Source organism: Propithecus coquereli, unplaced genomic scaffold (assembly GCF_000956105.1).
Source record: "Propithecus coquereli isolate 6110/MARCELLA unplaced genomic scaffold, Pcoq_1.0 Scaffold82, whole genome shotgun sequence".
NCBI classification, from domain to species: domain Eukaryota; kingdom Metazoa; phylum Chordata; class Mammalia; order Primates; family Indriidae; genus Propithecus; species Propithecus coquereli.
Window position 1 is genome coordinate 1,006,368 of NW_012154396.1, and position 16,317 is coordinate 1,022,684.

Genomic DNA, 16,317 nt, shown 5'->3' on the forward strand with positions numbered 1-16,317 from the left:
TCCAGTGTAACAAAACTCTGCACATTCCATAGAACTGATATTTCAAAATGCACTATGGAAGAAGTATCATAGAGTAATAAGTTTAATGACGATAGTTACAAGTATGTATTGAATTGTAAAGAATCTGGATGCTGTTTTGAGGTCGTATATTGCCTTAACTTGATGTTTTAGTGTTCGTGTGTCTTTATATATAGCATAAGGAAGAATACTTTTCTTATCAATAAATGAAAGAATGATTTTTAGATGTCATTAGAAAATAGATATTAATATAAAGTGTTAAGATATTTCTATGCTCTTTCTCAATTAGGACAAAACTTTTGGTTTAAAGAATAAGAAAGGAGCGAAGCAACAAAAGTTTATCAAGGCTGTCACCCATCAAGTTAAATTTGGTCAACAAAATCCACGTCAGGTAAATAATTTAAATGTTCATATTTTCTTCTCTTGGATGTAATATTATACAGCATCTGTTACAGGTAAAAATATTTGGTATTGTATTTCAAAACGAAATCCTGCTCCAAATGTTTTTTGCGTCTTGCCTTACTCAGCAGTACCTTTTGGATATTCCTCCAAGTCATTTTGATACAGTTCTCATTTATTCTAATAATGGCTGCATACTATTCTATAGTATGGGTATGTTATACCCATCCATTCCAGTATTCATAAGTGATCACTTTATTTCCAACTTTCTGACACTAAGAACACTTTTACAAGAAATATGCTTGTACGTGTGTTCTTACATGTGTTTGTGCTTTTATTTCTGTTACATAAATTATGTGCTAACAGAAAGATCAAGGGGAATGGATTTCTAATTTTAATAAATTTGCTGAATCACTTTCCTTAGAGGCTGGTAATGCTTAACATTTTCATTTACAGTGCATAAGTAATAGGTTCTTAAGTTCTTTTTAATGCTTTTGAGTCTGGTAAGTATAAAGTGATATCTTATTGTTAGATTGTTTCCCTCACTACTAGAAGAGTATTTTCTTGTATACTTGTTAGCTGTTTGAGTTTGCACTTCTATGACTTGCCTATTCAAATCCTTTGCTTTTTTGGTTGTTTGTCTTTTTCTTGTTGGTTTATGAGAGGTACCTTTTGTCTACATTACAAATAATTTGTAATGTTTTGCCGCCCAACAATTTTTAGTTTTTATATTGCCAGATATATTGCTAGCTTTTTCAAAATGTGGTTAAAAGGTGTCCCCGCCACTGGATTATGCATGTTTTTCCTAGATTTTTAAAAGTTATTTTATTTTCACAGTCTAAAATTTGTCATATAAATTTTATTTTATATGTCATGAAGTTTGTTTTTTAAAAAATAAGTAGCCACATAAACCAGCGTCGTTTATCCCACTGAATTGAAATACCACTGTTGACATACAGTCATGTTTGCTTAACGACGGGGGTACATTCTAGAGAAATATACCATTAGGCAATTTCTTCATTGTGTGGATATCATAGAGTCTGCTTACACAAACCTAGATACTACAGCCTGCTACACACGTAGGCTGTATGATATAGCCTATTACTCCTAGGCTACAAACCTATATACAGTGTGTTACTGTACTGAATAGTATAGGCAGTTGTAACACAATGATAAATATTTGTGTATCTAAACATACCTAAATGTAGAAAAGGTACAGTAAAAAACGGTATTATAATCTTATGGGACTACTGTCATGTATGTACTCTTGTCATTGACTTAAACTTTGTTACTTAGCACATAATTGTATATTAAAGTCTCAGATATGTTAGGATCTATTTCTAGATTCTCTTTTCTGTTCTATTTATTGTCTGTCCCTAAACGAATATTACACTGATTTTTATTATAGTGGCCTAGTAATATATTCTATTAGCTATTAAGGCAAGTCCTTTCTCTAAAATGTTACTACTTTTCTATTTTTCTTGGCTGTTCTGAGGCATTTATTCTTCCATATGAATTTGAAAGTTATTTTATCTATTGGCAACTCGTTAAAAAAATAAATAAAGCCCCTTCAGGTTCTTTAGACTTCTCATTCCTTAACATTTTATAGACATGGATTTTTTTTAAAAAATACTTTTTTTCTACCACTTCTCTTCTTTTCCTTGACTTCTGGAAACACTTCTTTTTAATGTAGGAGAGAAGAATTTCTCAAGTGTTTACAGACTTTTTTTCATCTGAAAATATCAGAATATATGTGAGATGGTTGACCCCTGTCTGAAACAAGTTTTTCTTACTCGTGCTGTCTACAAATCAATACCCTAACACTTTCCTTTCACACACACACACCCCAGCTTAATTCTAAAGCCAAAGACTATTGCTCTTCCAAGTTGTTGATTTAATACCCCGGTTTAATAAAAATTAATGCTCAGACCTTGGAGTCACATAGACTAGGGTATGAATCCCCCTATCTTTTTTGTTACATGATCTAAATTATTTGGTGCCACTGGTCTTTATCTGTATAATGGAAGTGCAGTTATCCTTGTAGGGTTCCTCTGGTGGTTAAATGAGAAGATAATGTAAATCTTCTGATGAATATTGGTATGTAAGAAGAGTTTGCTTTCTTTACTTAGGCTCCTTTTTCAAGCCTGTTTTCTCTTCTTCAACTTTTTCTTCCAGTGGGAAGTATTTTGAGTGGTGATTTAGATTTCATAGATAAAATTTGTGATAGTATTTAGGTTTGATAGTATGTCTAATATTATATTTTTGATACTTATTTGGGTAACTGGGCTTTTATCTGTGAACATGGAGTACCTAACCACCATTATATGAAAACTTTGGAAATGAGCAGCAGTCCTGCTGTTAGAGCTAGACATGAGGTGTCCTGCCCTAGGCCCTATGCTGTAGTAGACAACCATACTCTGTGTATTCTCCAGATATAAATCTTTCCACAGGTAAGGAGTCAGACCAAGTGGCATGTGCCCCCCCTCCAGATTTTGCCCCACCGCTCCTCACAACAGTTCTGAACCAGCTTTCAGGGTCTGCAAAGGCCTCTTCCCCATGCCCATTTCCATCTTGAGTACACTGTGCTGCCAGCGTGCTTGAGGTGGCAAAAGAAGGATGTGTGCTAGGAATGTGAACAGAGCCTAGATCCATAACATTTCCTCCCCTGCACCCTCCACCTCTCCCCACACACAAAGTGGGATGAAACTAGGGGTAAGAAGAGGAGGAGAAGTCAGGGGCTGACTCTTGTGTTACTGCCATGCTTCAGTGTGGAACTCCATGGAGCCTGGGCATTTTAAATTTGAACCCATCCTTCCAGGTCATAAGATATATTTGTCATGTAGGATTACAAACCACATTTTATTCAACATTAGCTTGATTTATAACTTTTAAATATTTAAACAAATGGTTTGTAGGCCTCCATTCTCCTCTTGGTCTGTGGCCCACAAATGTTTGAGAGGGGCCCAATGAGCAAAGGATATTTTTATTAGAAATAAAGTGACGTAAATTTTTTATTTTTAAAACATTTTTCTGTTTAAACAAATCCATCATATGGTCAAAGTTAGGATTTGGGATGTCTTTGACCTAATTATAGCATTTGACCATTCCTTTCCTAAAATTTCCTCTGTCTTGAATCCTTTTTTGTCCTGGTTTTCTACCTACTTTGATATTTCTAGGTCTCTTTTTAATAAGGGCTTTTTAGGTTCTGTTGACCCATTTAATATTGATATTCTTCAAGGAATTGTTCTGGCACTTTTTTTGCTGTCCTTGAGTAATTTCATGCACACCCAAAGTTTTAATCAGTTATTATCTGTAAGCTGCTGTGTCTAAAATCTATCTCAAACCAGACCTTCTCTGGTTTCAGTGGAATGAATGTTTATGTCCAGCTGCCTTCTAAATAGCTCCACCCAGATGCTCTGTAAGCATCTTGCACTCAGTATGTCCAAAACTGAGCTCATCTCTACCTCCTACCCCGAAACCTGTTCCTCCTGTGTTCCCTGTCTTGTTTAACAACACTAACCATACATACGATAATCCTAGACGACTCCTCCTTTATACTTCATGTTCAATAAATCATTTAGTCCTATCACTTCTGCCTCCTAAAGAGTTCTCTGTGTCTTGTTTTCTCCATCCTCACCTCTAATGTCTATTTTGAGCTCTTGTGTTTTCTTGCTTGCAGCAATTACAACAGCCTCTTGCTTTCATTCTTGGTTTCCATCCTCCACAAAGCTGCCAACATGATCTCTATAAAATACCTCATCTTGTCACTGGCTTACTTTAAACACTTGAGTCAAACCCTGTCACCTACTGATGCAGTCCAAACTTCTTATTGATATTTCTCATACTTTGTTTCTCTGGTCCCTGTAACTTTGCATTGGCTGGCTCTTTCTGCATTTCTTTTCTTGCCCATCAGAAGAACTTATCAGTAAGGTTATCAACTCAATTTAATTTTCTTAGGCATATGGGCATTTGTTCCCAGAGCACCATGTATTATATAGTTGTTGACATGTCTGTCTTCCCACTAGATTCTGAGCTTCTTTAAATAAGCATCTTTGTCTTTTCATCTTTGTATTTCCTGTCATCTAACATAGGACCTGACATATAAATGTTTGGATGAATCCTCTAATCATATTAGGTATGTAAATTACGTGCCTGGAACTATGTTATGTGCCATGTTTTTTGTTCTGTTTAATCTTTTACATTGACCTAACCCAGTGTTTTTCCACAAGAGCACTATAGGTATTTGGGATGGTACAATTCATTATTGTGTGGAACTGTACGTTTTTGGGTGTTTGCATCTCTGTCTTCAGGATGCACCCATACATTTCTGGGGTGGCTTGTTTTCACAGGAAGAATATCCCAGGTGAAAACCATTTGCTAAAAATGCTGGGCATGTAGTAAGTGCTTAATAAATGCTTGTTGCCATAAGCTTTTAAATATGCTTTTAACTAGGCATGGTACCACTTAAAGACCAAAAAAATTCATTACAAAGTTTAATAATTTTGTTTAATAGTTTAACCACAACATTTAATATTAGAAGGCCATTGTAACACTGATAATAAGATGTAAGGATTACATACATATAAATATACAAATGTCTTCTTTACGTTAATGATTACTGAGTATCAAAAACAATTTTGTAAACAGTCAAATTTACATATTAAACCTGGGAATATTATAGGTAGCACAGAGTGAAGCTGAAAAGAAATTGAAGAAAGATGACAAGAAGAAAGAATTGCAGGAACTAAATGAGCTGTTCAAACCTGTAGTTGCTGCTCAAAAAATAAGTAAAGGTAAACTTTAAATTTCAGTGGTGTTATTTTTATCAAATGTAATTTATGCTAAAAACTCCTGATTTGTTTTGATGTTTATTTTTTAGATTATAAGCCAATTGTGTTTGCTTTGAAAATGGTACTCCCTTTGTCAGAATTATATCAATGGCTTCCTTGTGGTTTCTGTATGTGTGCCGCTATGTCATTGGACAACTGTAACTCCAGCCATTAGCCCCACACCTAAGACAAAATTAAGGATTTAGACAGTCTACTAGTTGGTTTACAATATTCAATCTTTGGTAGTAGCCAAGGCAAAGCTATAGTTGTATAAACTGTAAGTCCCAAATTTGGGGCAATTTTCCTCCATTTATATTTGTTTCTCCTTTGCCTCCTGTCTCATTGACACCAGCTAGACAGATAACTATGGAATAACCTGTGTGTTTGTTTGATTTCCCACCCTTGCTACCTTTTTTAGTAAAAAATAAAAGAAACAAAAATAGATATAAAATGCTACAGAAAGAACTTTAAAGAAATGTCTTACTAATCACCTTTAAGTGATATTTTCCTCTCACATCAGTGAATAGAAAATAACAGGTTAACCAGAAGTAATTATATTTCAGATACAAGCTATACTTTATGGTCTGGCAGATTATAATACGAATACCATATGCCATTTGACATAGGTGCAGATCCCAAATCTGTGGTATGTGCGTTCTTCAAGCAAGGACAGTGTACTAAAGGAGATAAGTGTAAGTTTTCTCATGACTTGACCCTGGAGAGAAAATGTGAAAAGAGAAGTGTTTACATTGATGCAAGAGATGAAGAACTTGAAAAAGGTATATTTTTTTTTTTTTTTTTTTAGCATTCTCTTGAAAATAAATGCCTATTACTTTTGGTTTGCTACTAAGATATTTAGTAACTTAAAGAGCATTTCAATCTTAGTTGGACTGTGTTTATAAAGAATGATTAATTGGGTTTGTTATTTTTTATAACATCTAAATTTACCACGTGACACCCTTTGTTTAAGTAAATGAAGATAGTTAAAAAAACAGATTTATTTTGGATTTGTCTATCACCCTTTCCTCCAGTACTACCTTATCACTCGCCTAAACTACTTAGGAAGCTTTGGTGAATAATCTCACAACACTGTTTATTCCTATATTTGGTGTTCTAAAGAAAAATGTGCCACGATAACATTCCTGTCTGTTTAAGAAAATGTGGCATGGGAGCAGTAGATAAAATTATAGTACTTAATCTTCATATCTCTTTTTATTTAGATACTATGGATAATTGGGATGAGAAAAAGCTGGAAGAAGTAGTAAACAAGAAGCACGGTGAGGCGGAAAAGAAAAAACCAAAAACTCAAATAGTATGTCCTTTTCTTGAATTGAGTTGCTGTGATATTTATCATTAGGGAGAATTATGTGGCAAGGTATTTGCTGCTGTTTTCTGCTAGATATTTTTAAGTTATTGGAAAATTTCGTTTCATCAAAGTAAGGTGCATCGAGCTTTATTTTGGAATTTACAAGTTATGTTTTACAAAATTAGATTCTTATTCAAAAATAGTCTTTGAAAACCATGTGACCAAAGACCTTTAAATGCCATTTTCTGAGGTAATCTTACTTTTTAAGATATGAATGAACACAGTCACATATTCAGATAAGAATTCTTTCCTTGTTTTTATGAATAATGAGTGGAAAGAGACCTGTTAAAATAACCCATTTAATAACTTTATTTGGTTTTAATAATAGGGAGCACTTTTTAAATTAAAATTATTTAATAATTGTATTGAACAATAATGCATTATTATTTAATAATAGGGAGCACTTTTTAAATTACAAGGTTAAAAATATTATTATATTTGAGTTTCAAAATGAATTTTTGGTAGATAGTAGCTCTAGTATTCCAGGAAATGTACCCTTAAAAATTGGTTCCTTATTTCTCAGATTCTGCATTTATGTTGACATATTTATTCATAGTGCAATTACAGTGAAAAATTTTGCTGTGCTAGAAAAATTCTAATTACTAGTTTCACATGTTTGATATTTTGGGGGGGATAAGAATACTGTTTTTTAGTTAAATTTGCCTTCTTATTTGCAAAGTATTACCTGAGGCTTCAATAATACAGTTTTGTCTTGCACTCATTCATGTTTTGAAGGGTCACTATCCTTTGTGTTCCTTTTGTACCTTGCTCTCTTTGACTCAGATACAAGAAATTGCCTATAATGTCAGGTAATTCAAATAGTGTTTATATCATTACTGCATGTGATTAGTTTTTAGGAAAGATCAAACCAAAAGAAAATCATTGATTTTATTTTTTATACCCATTTATATATTCTGATTTATTTATAAATCAGACTTTGGGATTATATTTACAAAGGCTAACTGAAGCTAGTCCTTTTTGAATTCAGAATTTAGAACAATGTCTGAAATGGAAGTTAAATGTAGATCTTCTGTAAAGGGATTTACCATTGTATTAAGTATCTTAAGATACATTTTTATGTGCATTTCTGCACATAAGGGTTCAGGATGTGAATAGAGTGTAAATTGTTCCATATACTTAAGCATTTACCTTGGAAGTGGCCTATACTGAGCCACTACTTGTGAATAATATTGTCTCTGTAGGTATGCAAGCATTTCCTTGAAGCTATTGAAAACAACAAGTATGGCTGGTTTTGGGTATGCCCTGGAGGGGGTGATATTTGCATGTATCGTCATGCACTTCCTCCTGGATTTGTGTTGAAAAAAGATAAAAAGAAAGAAGAGAAAGAAGATGAAATTTCATTAGAAGATCTAATTGAAAGAGAGGTAACTGTCTCTTCCTACCATAAAAAATCTTCAGTATTTATTGTGAAATTCTAATATTTACCACTTGGGGGCAACAGCATGTTGTTTATGAAAGGGAAAAAAGTATTATGACCTTTCCCAAAGTTACCCTACTTTAATTATTCTCGTATGTCTAAAATGTAAACCTAGTCATAAACAGCCAATTCTGACATTAATTTTAGGATTATGAAACAGTTTAAGTACTAGCTGCTGGCTTGTCAAATTGTTTCCAAAAGATTGAGGTATTAAAAATGCTTAGTTCTTAGATTGATTGAACTTGTAGTTTTAAATTTTTTTCTCTGGTGTCTTTTTATTTCACCATTTTACTGGTCATTAACATATGTGTGAAAGGAGACAACTCCACTCCAATTTTTTGGTTACACATTTTATTATTATCCCTGGATACAAAACACTCATTCTGCTGATAGTGGGGAATAGGTCTTATTGAAGAGGCTCTTTGGTACTCATGTTTGGTTCAGCACAAAAGACAGTTTCATTCTGTGAGTTAGTAGATACAGCTACTGAGGGTGACATGAAAACGTTAAGATTATTGGAAACGTTACATTTAGGGCTTTGTATGTCGAACTATATCCATTTTGCCTCATCTTGGATAATCTAAATATGTTGAATAAATGCCTAATGTTGGGATTATGCACACTTTTTCTTAAGTGAACATATCATTTAGTGTCTCCCACAGAATACATTATACTATAATAGAAAATGTAGACTTTAGAATCAGGTATATTTAGGATTTTTTGTATATTAGTTCAACACTTGTTTGCCATTAATCTTGGGTAAATTTACCATTACCTTTTACTTGCTTATTTGTGGAGATCAATGAGTTAGCATATATGTATAACGCATTTAATATAGCATACCTGGCAGATGTTTAGCAAATATTTATTTTTCTATATATTCACTACCTCATAGGCCCTGAGGAGCAGGTGATAGGTTTTTTTGGTTCATTTTGTTTCTCATCTCCTGAGGAAGACAAATGAAACTTGGATATTGTTATGGTGATTTTTATATTTATTGTTTTCAACAATTGGTTCATGGTAACAATTTTTCATGACAAGTTAGTTTTACTCACCTTCAGTGCTAAGAAATCTAGCTCAGAACAATATATTTTAAATGTTTGTATCTCTGGACACTTTCGCTCACTGCCATGTAAATTAAATAAATTAGTTTATTTCAAATTTAATGTCTTCAGGGTAATCATAGTTGTTTTTGTTGGTTTAAGGGAAAACTGCTACTAATCACTATTATAGAAGATTTTTGGGAAAAAAACTCACTCTTTATCTTTGCAGCGTTCTGCCCTAGGTCCAAATGTTACCAAAATCACTCTAGAATCTTTTCTTGCATGGAAGAAAAGGAAAAGACAAGAAAAGATTGATAAACTCGAACAAGATATGGAAAGAAGGAAAGCTGACTTCAAAGCAGGGAAAGCACTAGTGGTATGTCCTAGATCACCCAAATTGATTTTTTTATTCTTTCTTCCATTTTTAATTTCTGTGTTATGCAGGATTTTGTCCTTTTTTTAATCACGTGTATGTCTAAAATCATTGACCAAGGAATGTTTGAATTTTGTCCTGAGTTGGTATATTTATGTGTCTGAATAGATCAGTGGCCGAGAGGTGTTTGAATTTCGTCCTGAACTGGTCGATGATGATGATGAGGAAGCAGATGATACCCGCTATACCCAGGGAACAGGTGGTGATGAGGTAAGAGGAAGCTTCGGTGCCTCATCTCCTTATGTTAATTAAAATAAACAATAGAGAAAGAATAGAGCAGCATGGTTAAGAGCTACCAACACCGAAGCCAGCATGCCTCAGTTGAAATCCTTACTCCAGCCTACTTCTTCTAGGCCTCCACCATCATCTGTAGTATGGACATAATGACAATCCCTGCGTCAGAGGGTGCTTATGAAATTAAATGAGTTCATGAATTTATATTTATAGTTTTTTATAGAACTTCAGACAGTTCCTTATGTATGGTTAATTGCTATATGTATTAGCTGTAAGAAGTATGTTGTATCCTCCCTCCAAAACAAAAAAAGTCTTTTGTTTAATATTTTGTGCAAAAACAACAATCATGGGATGGGTACTAATTACAATGTTCAGAGTAGGGAGCATGAGACAGTAGCACAGTCATTTGGTTGTTGGCAAATTTAATAATAGCACATAACTTTTCATTTTTTGTGTAGTTATAAAATTCTGGCCTCTAATTTGAAAGAGAATATCATACTTCACGTGTCAGAGGATGAAGTTTTACATGAGATGTTACTCTTCCTTTTTCAAGAAGTTTGACAAAAGGTTTTGACAATAGATGATCTTGTGTTTTTACCTGGCATCAGTGATAATTTTTTCATTAAGATAAGTGTCTGGTTACTATTTATGAAAATTGTACTTATTTGTAAAAACTTTCTTCTCTATTTGTTGTTAAAGGTTGATGATTCAGTGAGCGTAAATGATATAGATTTAAGCCTGTATATCCCAAGAGATGTAGATGAGACAGGTATTACTGTTGCCAGTCTTGAAAGATTCAGCACATATACTTCTGATAAAGATGGTAAGTATGCTGATTTTTGCGTAATGTTAAGAACTAGGAAGCTATCTAAATGGGGTTAGATCAGGCTTGGCAAAGTCAGATATCTACAGGTACCAGTCTGGAACATAAGTGTGTGGTTTGGCCATATATAAAAGTAGTAGTGAATGGTGGAGGCTGTAGACATTAGTAGCTGGGTATATATTGAAACCATTAGCTGAAACTACAAGGGGACAGAAATGAATTTGGAGATATAGCTGATGAGTTGAGTTTGGGACCTCAGAAGTTTGAGATTTTTTTTTTGGTTAAAGTCATCTGCATTGGTATCTGAGAGTGAATGAGCTCACTTAAACATAGTACATAGAGAACATTCTAGAACACTCTGCACACTGTTTTAGGGTAGGCAAAGGAGGAAATGCTTACGAAAGACACTGAGAAGATCAGAGAAAAATTAAGAAACAAGAATTTCAGAAAGATCAAGTTGGTTGAGAATTACAAGTAAGTTATTAGTTGCTATTAAGAAAGGAGTTGTAGGAATAGGGTGCCAGTTTTCATCAAGACTGCATTTGAGGAATGAGGAGAAAAATGAGTACAGACCATTCACTCCTAACTTTGAGGGGGAAGACATGGTCATGGGAATGGCGTATTAGGATATGGGAAACCTAAAAATATCTGTAGGCCAGAGAAAAAGGACCTGGTAAAAGAGGAAAAAATTGAAGATGAAAGGGCGTTAGTTATAGTAGCAAGATCTGGAATTGCAAATAATGAGTTAAGTGAGAATGGAGCGAAGGCCGTCTAGGTATATTTGGAGATGAGGATTGCTGGTATAATTTGTGTCTAGTTGTGCCTTGAGTGAGGAGTTGGAAGAGAGAGGTAAAAGTTTAGCATGCTTGGTATGGGAGAAAAAGGCAGAAGGAATACTAATTAAGGTAAAAACTGAGAGAGAAAAGGGTAAGCCTTATTTTTACTGTAAAAGCACACAAGTTATAGCTTGTAAAACTGGCCTGCCCTCCCAAGATTCGAGAATGCTGTCAGACTATTTATTGTCTTGCCAATATTCTGATTGATTTGCTCCTTTTAAAGTAGGAATTTGGTGACAATAGGCACAATTGCAAGTACTTCATAGGTTATAATTCTCAAGACTTTGTTATCAGAAATGTTTGAAATAGCTAAATTATAAATTAGACTTTTAAAAATTGTCTTTGTGTAAAAGTTGATGTCATTGAACAAGAAAAGGCAGCATTTTTGTTTTCTTAATCAGTTTTAGTCTATAAGGAAAAGTAGCTGCATAGCACTAGGTTCTTTTTTAACAATTTGATTATATGGTGAAATTTTCTGTCACACTTACAGCATTACAGGTAGTGTGATGTAAATACTATTTGAAAAACCAAAAACCAAGTAGCTGCTTATATTACAAACATTTTTTTGTAACATAACCATTTATTCATATTCAAAAAGTATATAGAAATTGACTATTTAAAAACCTAAAAACTTAGGTTGCTAGGTCATGTAGGAAAACACAGTTGTAAAAGATTGATCTTGCCCTTAGGTATAAACGATTAAGCGGTCAAATGTTTACAGTAAGAAAGATTATTTTATAGTGGTATAGATAATTAGTACAAATAAGCTCAGAAAAAGAGCAGTTCTTGCTGGAGCTTTCATGGAAAAAGGGTAAGAGGAAGAAGAGAAAATGTAGTATCAAGTCTGTGCTGTCATTTACTTATAGAATAGTGTTTTCTGCTTCTAGGCTTTATTGATTTCTCTTTTTTTTTTATTAGAAAATAAATTAAGTGAAGCCTCTGGAGGTAGGGCTGAAAATGGTGAAAGAAGTGATTTGGAAGAGGACAATGAAGGTGAGAGACAGGAAAATGGAGCCATCGATGCTGTTCCTGTTGATGAAAATCTTTTTACTGGAGAAGATTTGGATGAATTAGAAGAAGAATTAAACACACTTGATTTAGAAGAATGACATCAAACAAGTCAATGAAAAAATTGTCAGCTCAGCATGAGTTGAAATTGACTACATTAATTTTTTTCTGCCTAAAATGAACAGGATGTTTATTTCCCATGCTGATTCTGGAGGACTTAGCCTCCTCCAAAAAAAAAAAAAAAAAAAAGGAATACTCTCCCTACGTCTTCTCTTCTGACTTTGGCTACATCTCATAGTAAGTTCAGAGTAGTTCATGATAAATTGAAAATATAATGGTTATTGCAGAAAATGATTGATCATTGTAACTGTCCACTCAAGTAGAAAGTGTAACTGCTTTTCCAGCTTTTGGTTTTCATTGGGCATGTGTTATTACCAAGAACAACATAAATTTACATTTCAAGTACCCTTCATTTGACACAGTTTTTTATGAGTGATTTAATTTCTTTTGTATTTATATGTTTAAAAGACTGCCTAAAACAAGAGCCGCTGTACTTCATAAAAGGAAACTGCATATGCAGATTCAGTATTGTATATGTTGGGGAATTAGATGGGTGTTTAAAATGGAACTACTTTTATCTGACAGAATCAGCTACAATGCCCTGTGTTAAACTGTTTAAAAGTTTTCCCTCCTCTTTTCTGCCAATGAAGTTGTAAATAAAGACCATCATACATTAAAATCCAAATATGGGCCTTTTTTTTTTAAAACTTTTCTATGAAAATTTAAACATTTCTAGCTTGAGGATTTTAATTAAATGTCTGTTGTAGTATTATTACACAAGGCACAATTCCCTTAATACTTATTTATAGAACCATTTAGAGTACTAACAGTACTACTATGAGTTTAATAACACTAATACGTAGCTTCCAGAGAGAGACTGTAGGTGATGTTATCTGAAAAGGTAATTTCGGAATTGATCGATCAACCTGATTGTCACCTACAATTGAACCAAATACTACTTAAAAATCATTCTTGGGATCCATGGTATTAAAATAGCATATACCAACATATGATTACTCCATTTGGAAGAGTATAAACCAATTCACCAGAAAACTTTGGGCTGTGAGGGTCTTTTGCACTGAGATCCCCTGAGAAATTAGGGTGATTATACGTTTAAAATGGACATAATTTGCTAATGACATATATAGTAATAGTTATACCTTTTTATCATTGTATATTTTCAAATAATATAGTGCTTTTGTTATTTGCAAATATAAATGGATTTTAAGGCAACTGAGATAATAGCACTGAAGTGTCAGGTGAACTGGGCTCTAATCTCATTTCTGCCTCAGATAAATTTTGTGATTTTTAAATTTGTGAATCTTAGTTTCTTCATTTGCATATAAAAGTTAAGATGAGTGATCTCTAAATTGCATCTGAATTGTAAAACCTAAGAAAACATGATTGTAAATTTTATCAAATAAGATCAAAGTTGATAAATTGACTTCCCAGCTGTTCAGTACTAGTGCTATAATTGACATTTTTCAATTATAGAACATCATGAGTTAAGTTTATTTCCCATCTACAGTGAAAGTGTACTTAATATTTGTATATTTAAAAAGACTGATTGACTTTTAAAGTTTATATCAATGAAAGATTTGTTCTTTTTGTGAAAAAGTTTAAATGTTATTTATTGCATTATTTAATAACGAACCATTTTCAAAGTAGTCTAAAAAGCTTAAACCTTTAAAGCTGTAACCCAAGCAATCTGTTGTGGTTTTTTTTTTTTTTTATTTGCTATTTTTGAAACCGTCTAAATTTTTTTCTAAGAATTTATCTCGTAAGTAAAAGTTAGACTCTATTTATATCCTAAGTTTTGGACTTTTTTTTTTTTTTTTTCTTTTGCATCTAAGTATGCTGAAGGCTTTTAGATGTTTGAAGTGTTACTACCTTACAACAAGTATGTGATTTTGAAAACCTAAATTTTCTTTATGAAGTGTGTCAATGAGAAAATGCTTCTTTGTGGAGATAATTTTTGATACCAACAAGTCTTTAATTCTTGGGTAGCTTTCATCTATTTTGCCCTGAGGCTTATTCCATTATGAAGACAATATATGCTCAGAGAAGGCAAAAACATTTTAATCTGAGAAAATCAAAATGCAAAATTAAATCTGCTTCCAAAATAACAGTACAGGCCGGGCACGGTGGCTCACGCCTATAATCAATCCTAGCACTCTGGGAGGCCCAGGCGGGAGGATCGCTTGAGGTCAGGAGTTCGAGACCAGCCTGAGCAAGAGCAAGACCCCATCTCTACTAAAAAATAGAAAAAATAAGCCGGGCGTGGTGGCACATTCCTGTAGTCCCAGCTACTTGGGAGGCTGAGGCAGGAGGATTGCTTGAACCCAGGAGTTTGAGGTTGCTGTGAGCTAGGCTGATGCCATGGCACTCTAACCAGGGAAACAGAGCAAGACTCTGTCTCAAAAATAAATAAATAAAATAAAATAACAGTATATTTCAGAGATCAGTAGAAATAACTTCTGTTCACAGTAGTTACCCTGTATTAGCTCAGTTAAATCTGAAATTGGCTCTACTTTTTCAAACCCATGTATACATAACCTTAATTTTAAATAGTTCTTCTAAATTGTTCTTTCTTTGTAATTCCCACTGTTAACATAGGCTATCTCTAATCTGTTTTCAGTTATGTGACTTAGCTTCATTTTAAAAGGTTTGTGGTTTAGAAATCAGAAATTTACAAGACGGGAACTATGGCTTTGCATTTATTTTCTTATATTCTGTAAAATGAGATCATTGTCCCAACATAAGCAGTTTTTGTTTTCTCCTTAGTATCTATGAGTTTCGATCAGCCTACACTCTTTCTATTCTATATTTAACAACCATTGCAGTCTATAATGATCCCACGTTTGTCAGATCTTTCTAATTGAAAATACAGTCATGTGCCGCATAACGCAGTTTCGGTCAACTGAGGACCCACATATACAACATACAACGGTGGTCCCATAAGGTTCTAACAGTGTATTCGTACTGTACCTTTTCTGCGTTTAGATATGTTTAGATACACAAATACTTACCATTATATTATAATTGCCTACACTATTCAGTACAGTAACATGTACAGGTTTGAAGTCTAGGAACGATAGGCTATACCTTACAGCCTAAGTGTGTAGTAGGTTATAATATCTACGTTTGTTTAAGTATACTCTGTGATGTTCATACAACAACTAAATCACCTAAGGACACCTTTTTCAGAACATATCCTTATAGTTAAGAGATACGGCTGTAGTTACATTTTGAATTTCACCTTATCTTTGCATAGATGGCTTATCAGATACTGTTAGCACACCATACATGGACCGATGTAAATTGTATAATTGTACAATATATTTTAATATTTAGTCAACTCTGACCATTAAGTGATTTAGAATATGATAGTAATGAAACTGCAGGATCAGAGATTTAGATGTACGAGATCATTAAAGCACTGAATCCAGGCCAGGCATGGTGGCTCACACCTGTAATCCTAGCACTTTGGAAGGCCAAGGTGGAAAGATTGTTTGAGCTCGGGAGTTTGAGACCAGCCTGACCAAGAGCAAGACCCCGTCTCTACTAAAAATAGAAAAATTAGCCGGATGTTGTGGCACGTACCTGTAGTCCCAGCTACTCTAGAGTGCGACGCAGGAGGATCACTTGAGCCCAGTAGTTTGAAGTTGCAGTGAGCTACGATGTTGCCACTGCACTCTACCGTGGACAACAGAGCAAGACTGTCTCAAAATAAAAAAAGCATTGCATCCATTCTCAGCTTTTAACACACAAAGTGGACAAAGGGTGTTTATGATAGAAGTTCATATAGGTAATTAGTAGTAGTATGTAGT

At 33.8% G+C, this 16,317-nt stretch overlaps 1 protein-coding gene across 1 annotated transcript in view; it reads left to right on the forward strand.

Moving 5' to 3' along the window:
* The window catches only part of ZC3H15 (zinc finger CCCH-type containing 15), a 23,088-nt gene extending 9,916 nt beyond the window's left edge, over window positions 1-13,172 (forward strand). Inside the window, exons 2-10 of the mRNA XM_012663650.1 lie at window positions 308-409; window positions 5,099-5,210; window positions 5,873-6,025; window positions 6,467-6,558; window positions 7,815-7,997; window positions 9,323-9,469; window positions 9,635-9,736; window positions 10,460-10,583; window positions 12,338-13,172. Coding sequence (XP_012519104.1) covers window positions 308-409; window positions 5,099-5,210; window positions 5,873-6,025; window positions 6,467-6,558; window positions 7,815-7,997; window positions 9,323-9,469; window positions 9,635-9,736; window positions 10,460-10,583; window positions 12,338-12,528 — 1,206 coding nt within the window. The 3' untranslated portion in view covers window positions 12,529-13,172. The remainder of the gene's footprint in view (window positions 1-307; window positions 410-5,098; window positions 5,211-5,872; window positions 6,026-6,466; window positions 6,559-7,814; window positions 7,998-9,322; window positions 9,470-9,634; window positions 9,737-10,459; window positions 10,584-12,337) is intronic.
* Window positions 13,173-16,317: the final 3,145 nt, after the last annotated feature.